The sequence below is a fragment of the Glycine soja genome, chromosome 13 (genome assembly GCF_004193775.1).
Source record: "Glycine soja cultivar W05 chromosome 13, ASM419377v2, whole genome shotgun sequence".
Lineage (NCBI taxonomy): Eukaryota > Viridiplantae > Streptophyta > Magnoliopsida > Fabales > Fabaceae > Glycine > Glycine soja.
The window spans coordinates 21,811,114-21,831,401 of record NC_041014.1 but is presented as its reverse complement, the minus strand read 5'-3'; the positions used below and the strand labels follow the sequence as shown (position 1 = coordinate 21,831,401).

Here is a 20,288-nt window from a genome sequence, read left to right as displayed (position 1 = left end):
ATCTGTCAATAAATATTCGTTGTTAGCCGTATTATACTCTCATGGACCCGGTTCCAAGTATTCGTCGTTCCAGCAGAAATTTGCTCTCAAACCTTCATATCCAGTAAAATAAAATAAAAATTAACAGTACTTGATTAAATGATGGAATAAGATGGGTAAATTATTATAATTTTTTTAATATTTATTTTTATTCTTAGGAATAAAAAAATCTAATAATATTTATATCCTAGGAATAAAAAGAATCGAATATTTGATTTTTTTTCACCTGTGTTTAATTCTTGTTGCAAAGACAGGGAAAGAAGTAATTAGTTAATATTGTATAGAATTGTAATCATAAGATAGAGTTTGGTGTCATGGATATTTTAAGATTCTTAAGAAAGTGAAGTGGGAATATACTAGCCTTGTATTTGGTAGCACCTTATAAGAGGGGACGTGGATCCCAAAAACAATTTTTAGTTAATTTTATTGCGTTTTAACGTGATAAAAAATGAGATATGAATCTCAATGTTATTCCAAACACACTAAAATCCACTGAATCTATGATGATTTTTATCAACTTGGATGAAAATGACGAACTAAAATAGGCTTAAACTTTCCCGTTGAAAGATATATATATATATATATATATATATATATATATATATATATATATATTATTCATCCCCATTGAAAGATATGTTTATGCTTTGTTTAATTTTTAATAAAATATTGATAAAAAAATAAAAAATATTCGAAGTGTTTTTTAGGAAATTGCAAGTTATACTAAACACATAATTTTATACTTTATGACTTGGTCAATATCTGCAAAAGAAATCATTGTAAAAGTGCCCTTCATTGATTGATGGTCTTGCTCATTTATGATGTGTCGAATATGTGTACTTGACAAGGTTCGACAGATTTGATCTTGATATAATTGACTGTCCGATTCTCTTTTTAAGGAAATCACACGGATAATAACGGGAAGTAGCAAGTTTATCGGCAACGGCAATTAGAATAGAACAAGAACTCTTGGACCACTCGGAATACTATAAAGCTTCATATAGAACATTTTATGGACTATGGTAAACCTTATATTAAATCTTGGCATGAATGAATGGTATACACAACCATGGACGAATCCAGGAAGTAATTAGTGAGGAGACTAAAATTATATGAATTGAGATATCAATATATAATATATTTTTATCAAATTATGTATAATAATGTTGTTTTCATATCATAAGTTTTAATGTTGTTCCATGATTACTACTAGTGCATAAATTCGCCGTGCATGCCAGTTATGATGGTCTCTCTACTGCTAGTAGTAAATCATAAATAAATCGATTTAATATATATAAAGTGAGACCCCCGACAAAAATAGATCTGTATGAGTGGAACGAATCCTTTAGTACTTTTGTACCGATTCCAACACGATTGTTAGATGAATCACTCTGTGTCAAATTGAGGTGAGACACGGTCTCAATCATCTGTCTTTGCTCAACAAAAGTAGAAAACCAAGCAAAGATATATTGTAAACTAGTCAATATATGGTTGAGGACACGGGTCTCAATCATGCCAATTTATAGTGCTCCATACATATCAAGTGTGGATTTAAATCAGATATTATTTTATTTAAGAAAGATTGAGTAATTAAAGGAGAAAAGAAGGAGCCAAAGATCGTGATTCCGAGTTTTCGGTTCGAAGCTAGCAGAGACATAATCATGGCTTACAAAGTTACAACCATCGAGCTATTGCTGACAAGATTGACTGCGCTTATCAGATAATAAAGCAGATTATTAACTATCCTCCACTCTATATGACACTGTTTCAATGAAATGTTTCGATATATGATTGGCTGTAATTTTATATATATGTTTCCATTTATCAATTCATGACTGCATAAATACGTAAAGATAGGGAATTCATATTCATTATGTCATGGACAAAACTTTGTATCAAATAGTAAAAACCTGATTGTAGTTAAGGGTCACTCCACGGCTGATCTGGACATTGAGTGTATGTTTATATTAAAGTTTGCGAACTAAATTTGTAAAATCAACTCAAGTTTTTCTTCTACAAAGTTAAATTTTTAGGCAAATTTTAATGTATAGACATACTTTTATTGTATAGACAAGTTGGCTTATATTATAGTTGTGTCGGATAAGGAGCTTCTGGTTATAAATCTGGTGCATGCAACCACGGGAACTCTACTTGGTTTACTTGGGCTGGAGTTTACCTTTGATGGAATCCATCATGTGGTGCCCTTTACTGGTTTAATTCTTTGGGTTATCTTGTTTTAAATGAGGCAAGGTTGTAAAGTAATTGTTCTTAACATATGGTTTGCAAATGGCTAGGGTACCCCTATACCTTCACAATGATTTTTTTTTTCTGATAAAAAAAAAAACTAAACATATCATAAAATCGAATTTGAAGCATTTCAAATTGAAAACAAAAGAATAAAATATGTTTTAGTCCTTATATTTTGGTTGAATATTATTTTTAGTCTTTCAATTTTCATATATTACAATTTAATCTCTAAACTTTAAAAAAATATCTTTAGTCCCCGGGCTTACTCTACTCTCTAATTTTTACACTTTTTTTTTTAACTTAGACTTGCGAGACAGGATTAAAAACATGTTTTTTTTATATAAAAAATTAGAACTAAATCATACTATGTGAAAGTTTGGATATTAAAAACAAGACTCAATGACTAAAAACATAACCTGACTTGTTTGCCACATGCCAGCCCCTAACTCAATCAGTGAATCTACAATGTTAAGGTTTGCGTATAAGTTTTTTTACTCCTTTTATTTTTGTCATTGTATTGTACAATTTGTTTTGTTTGTTTTCCCGGTTGTGAACCTTGCCACAAGTTATGTAGCTCAGTGCTCAGTATCTGTCTTTGAATTATTATTACTCACTCGTGGACATTTATTGAGGTGGGGCTTCGTTCAAAATGCTGAAGAAGGGCCCCCATTTATTTACGAAAATATTACATGTAATAAAATTTTGTAATTAATATTTTTGTTTAAATTAAAATTGCATTAAAGTTCAATTACTTGCTGTGATGTGAAACTCTAATTATAATTAAAAAATAATTAATATAAAAAATACTTGAATAACTAGCTAGGAGGAAACACGAGAAGTAACAAATTCAAAGTGGGACTCTTCGCCTGTAGTTGTAGAGTGAGAGATAAAGCAAAAGTGGGTCTTTATTAGGGGTTAATAAATTATAGTGTGCGGAAAGAAAGAAGTCACTAGGAAAATCCAAGTGAGTAAAGTCTCTTAATTAAATGATTAGTGCGTATCTGTTCTTAAAACTTGTTTTCGAAACATAGTATGTTAATGTCTCTTCAAACTCATTTTGGTCTGTAACATTTTTTTCAAAAATTAAAGCAGTAAAGCACAAACATACATTTGAATCTTAACAAAACAACAAAGCCAACCGCTTTATAAATTCATTTTCCAGTGTCTCAAATCTCACCTTCATAGCTCATACCACTCTCCACTGTTTCTTTTCCTCCCTCTAATTTTGTTTCATTGGTGTGACAAAAGCAAAGCTAAGTATCAAGTAGCAACAATGGTGGTGAAGAAGCCGCAAATTGTGATAATTGGAGCAGGAATGGCAGGCCTCACTGCTGCCAACAAGCTTCACAGTGTGAGTGCCTCAAAGGACTTGTTTGAGGTGTGTGTTGTTGAAGGTGGAAACAGGATTGGTGGGAGAATCAACACATCAGAGTTTGGTGGTGACCGAATTGAGATGGGTGCTACTTGGATCCATGGAATTGGAGGCAGCCCAATTCACAAAATAGCTCAACAAATCCATGCACTTGAGTCTGAGCAACATTGGGAGTGCATGGATGGGAATGAGAATAAGGCCACCACCATTGCTGAAGGTGGCTTTTTGGTAAACCCTTCCCTTGTTGACCCCATCACAAAGCTTTTCAACAATCTCATGGATCATGCTCAGGGAAAGATACCAACAACAACAACAACAACAACAAAGGGTCACTGTGGAAAACTTAGTGTTGGCTCTTTTCTCAGACAAGGCCTCGATGCTTATTGTGGTTCATCAAAAGAGGAAGAGGAGCTCAAAGGGTTTGGAAAATGGAGTAGGAAGTTACTTGATGAAGCAATCTTTGCAATGCATGAGAACACCCAGAGGACTTATACATCTGCTGCTAACTTGTTCACTCTGGATTATGCAGCAGAAAGTGAATGCCAAATGTTTCCAGGTGAAGAAATCACAATTGCTAAAGGCTACTTGAGCATAATTGAATCTTTGGCTTCTGTGCTACCACCTGGTTTGGTTCAGTTGGGAAGAAAAGTCACAAGAATTGAATGGCAGCCCGATAGACACGAGGCGATGAATTTGGAAAATGGAAGAACATGCTCTAGGCCTGTGATGCTACATTTCTGTGATGGCTCTATTATGTCTGCGGATCATGTCATTGTCACAGTTTCACTTGGAGTGTTGAAGGCTTCTATTCGTGATGATGATTCAGGTATGTTGATGTTTAATCCCCCTTTACCCTCTTTCAAGGCCGAGGCTATTTCAAGGCTTGGTTTTGGTGTTGTTAATAAGTTGTTTATACAATTGAGTGAGCCTCCACATGAGAGAAAAGACGAACATGAACACTCCAAAGGGTTCCCCTTCTTGCAAATGGTTTTTCACTCACCTCAATCTGAGTTGAGGCACAAGAAAATACCCTGGTGGATGAGGAGGACAGCTACCCTTTGTCCCATTTACAACAATTCTAGTGTCCTCCTATCTTGGTTTGCTGGGGAAGAAGCTTTGGCACTAGAGTCACTCAAAGAAGAAGAGATCATTGAAGGGATTTCAGACACAATTTCATGCTTCCTATCACATTCACTTGAGTTTTGCAACGGGAATGTGAATTCTGAGAAGTACTCTCACGAATACAAGGTGAAATTCAGTAAAGTGTTGAAGAGCCAGTGGGGAACAGATCCATTGTTTTTAGGCTCATACAGTCATGTGGCAGTTGGATCAAGTGGTGATGATTTAGATACAATGGCAGAGCCATTGCCAAAATGCCACATTTCTGCTTCACCCCCACTTCAAATCTTGTTTGCAGGGGAAGCAACCCACAGAACCCATTATTCTACAACTCATGGAGCTTACTTCAGTGGCCTTAGGGAAGCCAATAGGCTTCTTCAACACTATTCACTGTGTTAAGACTCGTAATATAACAACTTTGTATTGTTTCTTTCTCCCCTTTTAAAATTGTTATCATTAATTTGTATGAAATTATTCTTATTTTTCTCTTTGGGGGAAATTAGTAAGTGATTGTCAAAAATTGAAAATTAGAAGTGGCAAGATGAAAAGTGAGATGGGGACATTCAGCTGTACTATAAGAGCAATTATTCCACATATAATTGCTTTCTTTTAATCTATTTGGGCGTCGTTTCTTTTTGTTTCAGATCTTGTAAATCATTAAAACAAACTACAAGGTGTCCTTTTGCTTGAATTACGAATCTGATGTGGAACAAAAACTTTAGATACTAGCTCTATCCATTTGTATTTTCTGGCTTCCCCCAGTGGACAGGATCCGGTAAACCCAGGTCTTTCCAACTTGGAACCTCCTCATCAGCTCTTCACTGAAACAAAATATGGTTTGTCAACTCAACTGCTTATCAGTTTTCAATGCAAACAAGTCATTTTAACACCCTTTCCTTTAACTGGAAACTGCAAAGAACTCAATTTTTTGAGTCAGATCAGAGTTTTACTTGGAACAATAATTGATACTTCGAATTTTGATAGTCTTTATGTTTTAACTTTAGCTCGCCGCAATCGGGAATTAATAAATTAATGCCCAATGCACTTTTGATGACAGTAAAAATTCCACCTTTCGGCCAAACGGCCATATGTTTGTATAAACAAACCTATTATTGTAACTACAGAACGCGTGTTTCTACTGAAGTGGAACTTTTGCTCTTGATCATATCTGGAATTCAAGTCATAAGTACAAAATTATATTAAATATTCGGATAATGAGTGTTATTATTCATAATAATATTTAAACACGATTAACTCTAGTTTGTTTGATCAGTAAAATATTCCCTCACAATCAATTTTTTTATTTATAAAATTTAAATATGAGACTTTACCTTCAATTTCTTAGACTAATATAATATTGTTATATCTTATAGTATATTTTAATTTTTAACATATTACATATTTTAAAATCAGTAATTTTTTATTTAGTGGAAAAATATTTTAAAAGAAGTAATCTAGAAAATCATTGAAAGGGTGTCAATTTTTTTTGTTAAGATTTAAAATAAATTCAATAATGTAGTTGGATAAAATATTTGAATGGAAAACTTTATTATCTAGAGTGGTTTTACACTTACTTGACTTAATTAGAATTATCTCACGCATATTGATCATTTTAAAAAAATCAACATTATATGTTAAAGTTATATCAGAATGTTGTAATTTGTTACATTTTAAATGTGTTGGGTTAGTTCTTATGAAGAAACTTTTTGTCACCATGATAATAAATTCATAAATTTTATGGACCAATAATATTTTCTCTAAGTTACGTTTTCTTATTCATAAGCTCAAATATAAAATCTTATTTATAAAGATCAAGTCCAATCTTAGTATTGGGTTTTTTGGATGCGTGAGAGAAAATTGAAAAAAATATTTAAATGAAAGTAAAGGAAAAGAAAAATAGAATCCATACTTATTTTTTTCTTGAATGTAATTTTCTCTCTCCAACCAAACAATCACCACAGAAAAGACCAAATATTGTTTTGTAACACCATAATCAGTAGTGGTCAATCAGAGCAGTAACCAAAATGTCCTTAACTAACAATCAGACAAAAATGTATTGTTATGAGCTTATGGCCAAATGATCCAAAAATATTTATTCTCTTATTTTCAAAGAATAATTTTAATCTATAATAGAGTCGTTCAAGTTAATCTCTCTTTAAAGATTAATGCAACTTAGTTTGTGATAGTACATAAGTTTAAGAAGAAGTTTTTTAAGCATAACAGAATAATTTAAAATCAGTAAAAAAAATGTTTGAGAATTAAAATGATTATTTATTCCATTTCAATCATATACACTTTATTTTTTTTTTATGTTTTTCTTTATCCAATGACTCACACATATAATGTTTTCTGTAAGATTAAAGTCACAAGAGTTTTCTACCAACCAATAGGTATTGGTGCCAGTATTGGATTTTTATGCAAAGCAAATCAACCAAGCTTGATACTTACTTTACATTGTTTTGAGGGGCTGTCGACAAAAGAAATAGCCGAGAAAAAGGTATGAGAGAACTAAAAAACAAAAATTGTATTATTTGAATGGAAAAAACCTGCCTTAAAAAAAACGATTGGATAAAATTAAAAAATGATATATTTTGTTTCTATTTTATTTAATTTTTTGCTTGGATGAAAAAAATAGAAAAGACAAAAGAATATAAGTATTTTTTTATGTATCCATCGTTGTAAAAACATATCATATGTTAACGGGCAAAATTATTAAAATTGTTTCTTTTAATAATGTTTATGTAACAAAAATTAAACTATTACTACAAATGTTAATAATGTATGTATATTAGTGTAATATTATTGTAATATTTAATATACTGATAATATATGTAATTTTATATTAATAAAATCGTTTATTGGTATAATATATCATTTTATTCATGACCTATTATAAATATTGAATAAAAAATATATTTTACAAACTAATTTAATACTAAACTGTTAATATATACTAGCACAATTTTGTACTATGTTTGGTCTTGTATAGAGCTGATAGTTCTCGTAACTCGTAAGTTTTTCCAGCCACTGCCCCAGGTTTCCCATTTTTAATTGTGTTCTATTTTTTGTTTTTACAGCATTAATTTTTTATGATACTTCTTTTTACACTCACAACAGAACACATATTTCTCTTTTATCTTATCTAATTATTTAGCATATTACTTTTAAAAAAAATGAACATAGTAAAATAGTATATTGGAATATAAAAAAAGAATAGGAAAGAAAAAACATTATTATATTATTAGTTCAATCGCAGTGATCCTTCGAATAATAATAAGAATAATAAATCAGAAAAAAAAAGATAGAGAAAATAAAACTGAAAAAATCAGAAAAATGATAGAGGGTGAAAAAAACACTGAAATGGCTCACTTGCTGTCTCTTCCTGTCTCTAGTGGGCTTCAATCACACTTTAGAGATCGCATGTCACAAACCAATGCTTTACCTAATAACTAACAAGTCTTTGGCTGACACGTAAACAAACAAATGCGAATCTATTTTCCTTGGCTCACCCTAATTCTAATAACAGTTCTTTAATATTTTCTCTCATACATATTTATTTCATTTTTTTTAAAGCATACATATTTTTTCATATTAAGTAAAATTTATGTAAATATCATTAAACATGTGAGTTTGAGTTCTTATTCAGTGAGCATCTTTTTCAAATTAAAGAAATTTACGTAAATTTGAACTAATAAAAAAAAAGGTTAGAAAAAAATTTGTTACAAATTATGATATTAACACTCTTCTAATTTCTCTCACTCCATGTCACTACATAATACCTATTCCAAATTTCTAATATGACTTTTTTTTAAAAAATACAAATCTAATTTCCTTATTTTGTCAAATTCATAATTTCGATCTCTCTATTTTAAAATGGATTTTTTTTGTCATCCTATTTTAAAAATTCTATAACTTTGGTTTAATTTTCATTTTTTTCTTACATTTATTTCTTCTATTTTTTACATTGTAATTAATAAAATAAAATTTTGATGGTATTTTAAATAAAATAAATATATTAGGTCTAGAGTTCAAATTAAAATAAAAGAAATAAAATATAAGTTAAATTGAGAAACCAATTAAAATTATGATTTTTTTAATAGGAGACCAATTGTCTTTATTTTAAAATTGAGAAATCAAAATTATAAATTAAATAAAACATGAGAACCAAAATTATATTAAAGTCCTTTTTTTCAAAATACAAAGAATATTTAAATAGATTTTAACTCTCCTAACCAAAAAAATTTCGCATAGCATATGATTAGAAATCAAACTTTTAAAAATATGTTTAAAAAATTCAGTTATTTATCTATGTTAGATTTTGTTGGTAAATTTCCAATATTTTAATTATTAAAATATCACCTTTTTACCTCTAATCATCATTATGATACTTGGCCGCAATATCTTTGGTCTGTTATGAGTAAATCAAATTGATTCGTTAACTATTTGATTAAATGTTAACAACCAATATTATGCAGATAATCATTCGATGTATGGATAACTAACGCCACACAAACCTGCTGGCTGCTGAAGCTTTACTTGGACCTGACTGGAAGGACCATTGAATTCTCGACACGTGCTAATTATACAGATTGTGTTGCAGAGTGTAAAATCTTACTTATTGACGCTGTTCAGTACGTTTGTTTCAATTCAATCAAAGCATTGTATATGAGAAAATATCAGTCTGTTTAAAGTTTATTATTATTGTTGATGAAACTAGTTAATACTAATATGATAGTATCATTAAAAAAAAGCAAGCTGCATATTTGCCCCCATAAATTTTGTGCCATGTACTATTCATCAAGGACCCATTTGACAGAAAGCAAAATTATATAGAATGGATGAAAATATATAAAAAGAATTGAAAATTAAAGGTGTTTAATTGAAAGGAAATAAAAAAATAAATAAGAAAAGAGATAGATAAATAAAAATAGATGGAAAATATGCTGAGAAAATACTAATAACTCACTCTATTTCTACTCCATTTCTATGATATCAAACAATCAATATTATTAACAAAAGGATCTAGTTAAATTGCTTAAGCATAGTTCATGAAAATTATAATTTTTTTTACATGGTGTTCGATTCCCGCGAATAAAAAGAAACAACCAACATTATTTTCATTATCTCTGTTTCTACTTCCCCACCTTATTTCCGTCCAACCAAACAGGGAGCAATAAAATTCTAATTGGACCAACAATTATTCGTCCGTCCAGGTAAAATTGGATTTACCGGTTTGAACTTGTGGACGGTCTGTGTAATATTACCATTAGGACAGCAGACTGCTGTGGTAAGGTGTGTAATACAGTTAAGGGAGAAGTCCCTTTACTAGGAACCAAAAATGAATTTGATTATATGCTACACTGAGAAAAATTGAGACATTCTTCAATAAGCCTGTAACTGAGGAAACTGTAGATGCAATTTTTCACACACACACCAAAAAAAGAAAAAAAAAATGGAATCAGAAGCTTAACTTTAAGCTATACCTATCAAATTAATAGGGATACCTTAGAATAAGGATTTCTTACCTTAGGCTATTTCTTTTTTTCCTGGGCCTTGTCTACTTCTTTTAGGAATCAGGTTATGGAATAAGCAAAAAATTATTATCAAATATATTGCACATGTAACATGATGTGAAATCCGTCGTAACAAAAGCAACAAGTCAAAGTCCATTTTAACAGATTTCATCAACATTTTGTGAAGTTGATCACTGTACTAGAATAAAAGAATCTCGAACTCAAAAAATAGTTTGGCACTTTGAGTGAGTTATAGACGAGGACGAAGTAGCATGTACCCTTAAGGTTCACAGATATTGAAACAAAGTCTGTCTTCACATAATTTTTATTATCAAGTTGGGTTTGGGCCAGTAGGTACTTGATCAAATATAACCACAAGATAATTCAACTCCAATTCTTCAATTAAGATTTATAGACACGTGTAGACGATTTTTTTTTTTAACAAAAATCTAATACTAAGAACCAAATTTCTGCTACGGTGGAATAGGATAAATATTCCAAATGCCACTTAAAATAATCTATTTCTTACTTTCAATTTGTTCTTATATAAAAATTTCAATAGAAAAATAACATTTATTTTCTGGTAGAATAATGGTGTAGTTATCTGACACCTTTCTCGTGTCCAACTATTCTTTTATAGAAAAAAAATGTGTATGAGGGGCTGCTCAATGCTTCATTATTGAAAGCCCCCTAGTGTATGGAGTAATAATCAGCAGAATAATCTGACTATGTACTACATTTGCAGCCAATTTCTTTTATTTACATTCGATTTCGCGCAGCCGGTGCATGTTTGCATTCTGTATGTATGGAATTCAACTACACAAAGTGAAGGGGTATCGTTATTTTCTATATTGAGCTTAATAAATCTGCTCCATGTTTATCAGGTAAATTGTTGCATCACATGATCCTAGCTGCATAGTGCCTCAAGTGAGAACTTCTTTGCAATTCCCGGACACGGGTCTCCCCCAAAAACTTCAGGAGCTACAGTCACCAAGCAAGATTGCTTGCCAATGCAGTTCTACAAATAATACAAAGACAATAAGTAGCGGAAGAAAAAAATAATTTTAATAAGAAGCAAAAAAAGATGCATTAGCATAACATGTTAAAGCTAATCAGAAAGGATATAATATAATCATTCAGAACCAAAAGGTTTATTTAGCAATTGCTGATTGTAGATGTCACAAAAGTTCAGTGAGCAGATAAAACAAGAAGTAAGAGAGAAAAGCCAATACAGAATATAACACAAGTATTCATGACTATAAAAGTTTGTAAATCATTAGAAAATCCAGGGACTATAAGTTCAACTTGGCTTCCAAGAGAACTGAGTGCAATTGTCTGAGTGAAATAGCACAGCATGCATCAGAAGATATCTAAATTGTAGAAGGGTCTAGCTGATTGGGATACCTTTTGAGGAGCATCATATGATTTGTGAGCATGACAACTTCCTTCTCTGAAGTTTCCACAAGTTCCATGTGGCAATCCATAACTTGCAAATTTAATCTTAGAGATCTTTTGCCCAGGTGGACACCACAAGTGAGCCTTGGGTCTAATAACTTTGCCAGAGTCTAGCATCTGCCTGTTCTTCAGAGTTGGTTGCCCTTCAAATATATCAGCGCACACACTTGCTGTTGTTCTTTTCACCAAAGAAATTCCAGTAGGATCACCTCCCCATTCTTCAAACACAACCAGATAGTTGCCGCTTGGGTTCAGCCACGACCGAGGAATATGGTACCTGTCCAATGCCAACAATAGGTTGTCATGAATCATGATATTCAAGTCACTCCTTTCAATGTAGTAAACAACTTGTGTCACTGTCAACTCTTACCATCTCTGGGATGGTTCTCCACAATTTGTCCGGCATTTTTTATCAGTGTAAGTCCCAGCATAATAACAATCCCCACAACTACCACGTGCTATATATCCAGGCCAATGGCGTCCAATGCTTCGACCGTTTATCCATACCTGACCCTTTCCCATGCTAATCATGTCTAGAGCTAACGGATCGTTGCCTGCTGGTGTGCTAAAAGTTGTCTAATGACATTACAGAATAAAATGAGTCAGAATATATTCAGACTTGACCACTTGGGTGATCACAGTGACATAAATACAATCTTTGTTGAAAATTCAATCTTACTTACCTTGTACCATGTCAAAGGTTGCTTCTTAGTCAATAATGATCCTTGTACCCATTCAACGGAGGAACTACCACTTACAGTGTTAAGGTTTAAGGCTTCACCCTTGAGACCAATCTGCCCAACAAAAATGCAAATGAATAATCTCTTATTTTTGGGGTGATACACACATATCATTATGATTAAGCCTTTCAATGTTGCAACTAGGCAAAACAATTCCTGATGACAAACCTTGTAAGACCATTTCTGTTTAGACAAGTCTCTAGTCCCCTCATTTAGACCCTTAAGTGTGACTGGGCCTAAAACCCCAGCATTCCATGTCTCAAAGTGTGGCCCAACATTCTGGCATTAATAGAACATTGTCATAAGATTAAAAGGGAATAAAAACTCTGAAAATAAAAATTGTTGTAGAAATCGCGTAGATATTAGAAAGGAAGAGAACTAACCGGGAGACCCACGGTAATACTTAGCAAAGAAATCTTGTTATTGCCAACCCTCAGCTTAACACTGTCACTAAATGTTAACTTATGAGAGTCCAGTCCCCCGTACACAGTACCTGCATTTATACAGAATATGGATAAGTAAAAGCGGAGATTATTATAACAACACACTAGCCCGAAAAAATATCATTAATCTTGTGTACCTGAAAGTTGACCATTAATGAAAACATGCAAAGCATGGCCTGCTGACATTACGGTAAGAACAGGAGATTGTCCATTCTTTATAAAACCTTCATTTGCATCAATGTTGACACTGAACAAGAGACAATAATATTTTATTAGATGGAGAAGGGATATAAACAGTAAGTTTCAAGAAATTGAGCATTCCAACTATTAGTCTTTTAGAGGTCAAAGACATGATCAGTTGAAAGATACTTACTCTGTCATATACCACAAATAATCTGTAGAATCTCGGGTGACATTAATCTGCTCCCAGAGTGCATATGCTGTCAAGGAATCATCCTCATTGGACGATGCAGCCTCTTCATTGTATGACTGCCAATCAAATGCACTGTTTACGGCAGTCATCTTCATCAGAGAGCTTTGAGCACCAAGCTGTATATATAAAATTTATAACATCAATGTTCATACTTGGAAAACAAAAGTCTCAATATAAATACATTTAATGTTTTTCTGTCCTTGAAGAACAGCACATTAATTTCTGGATAAATATTTTCATCTTACATTCATTTACTAAATAAAACAAAATAAACATGGCAAGCAGTATTGTCCTACCCTCGCTGTGTTGAAAACTGCAGTTTTGCAGTCAGGAAGGATGCTGATAGACCAAGGTGGTAGGTCATATTGTCCATTTCCAAATTTAACTGCTGCGGAAGATTTGGTGTCATAGTTTGCAAGGAATGCAGCACAAGCACCAGAAGTCTTGAACACATGTACCTAAGATAAATAGATAATATTAACAAAATAAGCAAATAAGTTTTAACAAGAAGCCTGTTGAGTATTTTCACAAGTCATAACCCAGCTTAATTACTTTACCTCCAGGTTATTTCCTGGCCATGTCACTGTGGGATCTACAGACACTAAAGCTGGCTCACATAGCTTTATTGCTTTATGCAAATCTCTTAGATGACCCCATTTTGGTTCATTTAGAAGTCCTGTCATAGTTGAACAAGCTTCAGACTAGTGTGAAAATATCTCAGCCAACCCTACAAGTTTGGTGCCTAAAGTGAATATGTACAATTCGCTAAAACATAATATGATTAATCTTCCCCCAACCCCCCTCTAGCATCACTAAAACCAAGTAATTTAAATAAGAAAAAAAAATTCTACTTGTTTTAAGAGATTTAAATGTGTATGCTGTCATTTTCCCAAGCATGTTAACAAATTTAACCTTATATACTCTGCATACCGTATTCATCAATAGGACCGTCATAGTCATAGCTGGTGGCAATGAAGAGGCCACTGGATGTCCGATCAAAGTTAGTTCCTCCATGGTACTGGATCCAAAAATGATACATTTTAGGCTCAAATCAGAGTTTCCACGGCATGGATATGTATAGTACATAAGGTAGGAAACATTTATTGACATTTGCCAATAGATAAATCATAAATGCAATGACCAACCAACCATATAATAATTAACAAATGAACCACCATTCTGTACGAATCTTGCAACTGAGAAGGCCATGTCTTCTGCAGGTCTACGAGGGACCGCGCCTCCAAACTCAGTGTACCTACAGAACACGAAACATAAAACTAAATACAGGATCCAGATCAATTATTATTGCCATTTATTTGTAGTAGAACATACCAGCCAGTCCAGTTCTCTGTCCACATTTTGGGTTTGTATTTCTTGTTGGGAGTAAAGTTTTCGCAGTAGTATCCATTGCAGGTGTCAATCTATACAAGGGAGTAGAATCAATTAACCAATGAAACAAACAAAAAGAGGCACGTTAACCACTAGTGAAGAACAACCCTGAAGTAAAAAGGTGGACAAATTTACAGAACTGCTGAGATAAAAGAAAAGCAACAACAGAGAAAGGCCAAATGGGCCACATGAATACACATCAAAATTAAAATATATCAATAGTAAAGGCAACAACCTAACCCAACAAAACAACCAAAACACAACTGAAAAATGTACCTAACCAAAAAACACATTATGTGGGACACAAATTTATTCTAAAAAGATAAGAATTCTTCTCCAAATGGTTTTTTATTTTTTTTTTCAAAAGTTTTTTTTTAGCAAAAGGTGCTTACAATAGGATCCGGAGTATCTTGTTGCTTGCACATAATCCAGGGGACACCAGTATCTAAACCCACAGCCATTTGAGAAAACCATTTGGTATAAGCTTTTCCTGGGGCACCAATTTCCCACTCCACTGTTCCATATTCGTTTTCTATCTGTCACGTTCAGTTTGGGGCCAAAACCAAAATACTATTATTTAATCATTCCTATTGTAATTGGTTGGCCTAACTAATAAAACATGAAGAAACCAATAATAGGAATACATGTCTTATTTAAATCCCAATTCCTTACCTGCGACATAATTATTGGACCTCCCTGCGTCTGGAACAATTTCTCCGCCTTCATCATGCTCACAATCTTCTCAGTAAATTTTTGCATTGCTGCCTACATCATTGCGAAAATTGAACGGTTGCTGAGAAAATTCACAGAATTTCATAATTAAATAACAGCAACAATAACTACGAGTAAAATTGAAAATTCCAACCTTGAAAGGTTCATTGTCTGTTCTGAAAGCAATATCCGGAACATACTTGAGCCAAACAGGAAACCCCCTGGATATCAACCAGAAAAGAAAGACCTTTAAGCAATGGCTATACATTGTTGTCCATTTTCAAAAACAAATTAATGAAATTATCCTCTGAATATATTATATAGAATTACAAGACAGGTTACAACATCATTACCCAAAGTTCCATTCAGCACATATGTAGGGACCAATGCGGAGATGAACAGAAAGGCCAGCTTGCTGCACCAGCTTGATGAACTTAACCAAGTCGTACCTATCCTCGAAATAATACTGTAAATTTTTTGAAAATTTACCAAAATTCACAAAATAAAAACACGAGTGAGCTTTCTATTTAACTTTTGACATGTGGAAAAAAAAATAAAAATATGAAAATAACATTTGCATTACCTTTCCTGGAGAAGGCTCATGTCCATTCCAAAACACGTAGGTTTGGATAACATCTAAGCCTCCATCTTTGGCCTTTTGAATAAGGTCTGGCCACATCTGCAACCAATGAGAAACATAAAAGCTTTTCAGTGTGAAAACTGAAAACTCTTTGGTGATTACAAAAATAACTTAAGAGTACTACTTGCCTCTGGTGTGCTTCTTGGGTAGTGAATGGAACCAGAAATCAAAATTCTTCTCTGGCCATTAACAACAATGGCTTTGTGATCATAAGTCACAGAGGCTGTAACTGCACAAACCCACAAAACCAACAGCAGGGTATAAAAATTCCCCCTTGGTAAATTCTCCATTAGAACCCGTGAACCCATTAGTGTCCTTCACATATTTTAAAAAAAAAAGCTCCAAAAGATAAGAAGGGAACAAGAGAAACGCGCTTATATTTTTGTTTCTTCACAATGCCTTTTTGATTCTTTTGAGATTGAAAAGAGATGTCAGATTTTACGCAAAGACTTTAATAAGTTACAATGGTAGTTGAGGTGCGTGGATTTGTGAGGAGGCTGCAACTCCCTTATATACATTTGAAAATCCAAAGCTACACTGAGACCTTGGAGTCTAGAACTGGGACCCATTTACTCCTTCTTTCCTTGCATGTTGGCACTGAGTCACTCACCACATATCCCACAAACAAAGTTTTTAAAAAGCAGACTAAGAAGAGATTTTAGCTGATTATTATTTACTATATGTATTTTTTATTGGCTAATTAAAAAAGAAAAATATTTAATTACCAGTGTTTAACAAATTACTTTCATAATGCTTACCTACTTTAGAGTACACAAGCCAGAAACTGAATAGTTTAGTCACAATTTCCAGTAATATTAGGAAACGTGACGAATAAGTAAGTGAACAATTTAAAAATTCTGTCTAAAAGGAACCAAAGGGATAAGTACCTATTTTGGCCCTTCTAAGTATGAGTTGATAATAAAATAATCCTAAAAAATGAAAAATTTTAAATTTAATTATTAAATATGTAAAAAATACAATAGAAACATCTTAAATTTAAATTTATGAGATTATTTTATTATTAAATTATAATATTTAAGAATCAATTTAACCATAAGTTATATTATTTAAAAATCAATTTAATATTAAGTTATAAAGCTGAAAAATAAATTTATCATTAAATTAAGTGCAACTATCAATCTAAAATAGATATTTATCCGGTACTAGAAAAACAATTTTCGGCCTTTGCTTTGGCCTTTGGTAAATGTATCTTAATTTCATTTCTCAAGACGAGTGTACATTCAAGAGAAAAAAACAGATGTGTTTAAGTGCCATAAAAAGCTACCTACTTCGTGGTACTTTTCACTGCAATATGTTGCTCCTCTTACTCATAAAGGAAGATTCGACGCTGCACGTACGTTATTTTAAACTGCTTTGAATCCAATCCGGTTATTATTCTCATGGACCTCGTGACCAAAAAATATAAATATCATGCACTTTTTAGCTTCCATCCATTACACGGAGGGAAGCAATTTTGGTTCTGGGAGAGTATAATAATATTTTGGTGAAGTGTTACATCAAATCTATAACTAAAAAAATTCTTTGAATGAGATATTTTATTGACACTTTGAGGAAGAACATAATTTTAGTTTCATTCATTTATTTTCAATATCTTACTTATGAATTGATTAGTGACAGTGAGTGGGCAGTTTCTTTGAAAAGGCCAGAACGGTGCTCATTTAAAAAAAAAAAAAAACCTTTATATATCAAATACTTGAGCTCGTTAATTTTTATCTATTGTATTACTTATCATAGTTACTTTTTTTTTCCTTTCTTCTCTCTATACGTTTTTAATAGTATTTGATATCCACCCTTCCCTTTTTCAAGAAAAATAGGTAGAGATTCCATCTTATAGTGTAGTAGCTAGTAAGCTCTTTTGGGTAGAAGATAATGATGATTTTCGTTGAAAAAGCGTATTTAGGAATTCTCTGTGTAAAGAAACAAATTGTACTACCATTTTCTGAATTTGCTTCATGAATTGGAATGGATCGGAATAATGGATTGGTTGGGAAAAGAAAGCCAAGTTGCCGCAGCTGAAACCCGTACGTACCGAGTTTTTTTTATCATTTTGGATTTTTTTTTCTAAATAAAATACTAAGATTAATGGTCAAACAAATTATTTACTTGTATACATCACTTGTATTCCAAAGATCAATATATAATTTTTTCTTGAATTAACAAAAACAAAATTAAATATAATGAAAAAAATGCAAAAAGAATTTACAAAACAAATGAAAGTATAATTCACTTCATTTCAATTTTACACCAATATTTTCATATTAAAAAATTGAATTCACATAATTTTTGTGATGTCTTTTTTTGTCACAAGCATTATTTTTTACATCAATTATAAAAATAATTGACGTAGAAGAATATTTTTTTATATTGGCTATCTTTTTTACAATTGGTGTAAAAAAAGTATTAATTGGTGTAAAAAAAAGTATTATTTTACATCATTAGTAAAATAAGTGACGTAAAAGATCAGTGCACCACCATTCATAGCGACTCTATGACACGTAAAATTTTTTCTTGATCATCCATTTTGATATTTTGTTTGAAAAAAACAACTAAAATAATAAAAAAAAAGTCCCCATTTACCAATGAGGTAAAATCCTTTGACTACAAACATTTTCAATCTTAAATTTGGATCTTGGACCCGGACTTTTATTCTTTCAAACCAGTCGTAACACATTGTACCGAGTAACAACTTTTTTATTCACTATAAAGTTAAAAGGGTTTAGCTAATGAATTTAAAGAAAAAATATTTATTATAAAAGTGTAAAAAAAATATTGATAACATAATTTTACGCCTTTAAAATATAGGTTAAAACTTCTTGCATTACACATGCAACATTAAGCATATGTAAAGTTTTGTTAATAAAAATAAAGTAACACGGTATGGACTATGGAGAGACTATGTAAAAGATATTTGAAGTAATATTTAACTACTAATTGTTATGTATAGAGTAATTTTATCAACAAAATGCAGCATAATTAGTAGATAGTTGAGTTTTTTTTAATATCTTTTTAGAAGTTTAATTCCTAATCATGTGAATGAATAACACTTTGTTTTGTTGAGAGATACAAAATTTACTTTAGTAATATATGCAGTCTCTAACCATTATCCGTTGAATAATATCTTGGATTCACACCAAAATTTATATAATAAAATTATTGATTTTATAGTAATTATTTTAAAAGTTATATTCATAATATATAAATGATTCTGATAAAAAAAAATTACCGCACCCTTTATTACAAATTATTTGATTTTTTATGGAATGAAAAGTGTGGTGTATTTTCATCTATTAAAGGATAAAAATTCTATTTAATAAAAGAAAATAAAAAAAATGTAATTTTCAAATCCCTTAAAATAGGGGTTGTAAATAATACTTTTGTTAGAATTATTTTTAACAAAAAAATAGAGTAAACGGTACAGCAATGCTAACAACATATTCTTACATTACTTATTTTATTATTGACTGAAATTTATTGAAAATTATAAAATTATGAGAGAAATTTATTAAATATCATGTAAAATTTAATGTTTTTTATAATTTTCAAAAAAAATTAACTGATGAAAGAGAATGTGTTCAAAAAAATATCATAGAGAATATGTTAATAGTATTTTTCTAGAGTGTATTTATATTTATCAACATAGAGAAATGTATATTTTAATAATACTTGCAGATATTAGAAGATGGTAGTATAATTTATAAAACATATTTTCATAATGGTATTTTTTAACAAAAGTTAACAAAATTCCAACAAAATAAAAATAAAAATTAAATAAAGTGTCACATTTTTCTGATAAAGAGGTATAATCTATTATTGATTTTATCGTTTATAATAATAATAATAATCACGTATTATTGCAATGATTGTCAATTTGTCATAATGAATTCATACGTTGCTTGAAAACAAATATAATCTAATAGGTTATGGCACATGGTCTGTACTGGTACTTGTGAACGCAGCCACATTCAATTCTGTCAAATGTTGTTTTAATTATAATCAAACTATAAAACGCTAGTTGTATTATTTCTTTTTTATATTGAAATTTCAAATTTCCACATGCACGTAGATGTAACTATCTGATGTTAATTGTTTTTTAAAATTATACAACTAATGTAGCTCGATAGTTATCTATCAAGGATGAGGAGTTGTGCTTATGAAGATATGGTAAA

The 20,288-nt window shown here is 31.4% G+C and overlaps 2 protein-coding genes across 2 annotated transcripts; one reads left to right on the top strand and one right to left on the bottom strand.

Moving 5' to 3' along the window:
- The first annotated feature begins 3,271 nt into the window (after positions 1 to 3,271).
- Positions 3,272 to 5,505, top strand: LOC114381343 (probable polyamine oxidase 5). Its single transcript, XM_028340574.1, has one exon. The coding sequence runs from the start codon at positions 3,560 to 3,562 to the stop codon at positions 5,174 to 5,176; it is 1,617 nt and encodes a 538-aa protein (XP_028196375.1). The 5' UTR covers positions 3,272 to 3,559; the 3' UTR covers positions 5,177 to 5,505.
- A 5,338-nt stretch (positions 5,506 to 10,843) lies between these two features.
- On the bottom strand, positions 10,844 to 16,602 carry LOC114382487 (beta-galactosidase-like). Its single transcript, XM_028341952.1, has 19 exons — positions 16,230 to 16,602; positions 16,045 to 16,140; positions 15,815 to 15,927; positions 15,616 to 15,682; positions 15,423 to 15,515; positions 15,143 to 15,286; positions 14,694 to 14,782; positions 14,511 to 14,616; positions 14,292 to 14,379; positions 13,919 to 14,037; positions 13,658 to 13,819; positions 13,302 to 13,477; positions 13,066 to 13,175; positions 12,869 to 12,978; positions 12,654 to 12,764; positions 12,429 to 12,539; positions 12,116 to 12,321; positions 11,695 to 12,022; positions 10,844 to 11,308 (listed from the first exon to the last, which is right to left on the bottom strand). The coding sequence occupies exons 1-19, from the start codon at positions 16,407 to 16,409 to the stop codon at positions 11,198 to 11,200; spliced, it is 2,520 nt and encodes an 839-aa protein (XP_028197753.1). The 5' UTR covers positions 16,410 to 16,602; the 3' UTR covers positions 10,844 to 11,197.
- Between the last annotated feature and the right edge of the window lie 3,686 nt (positions 16,603 to 20,288).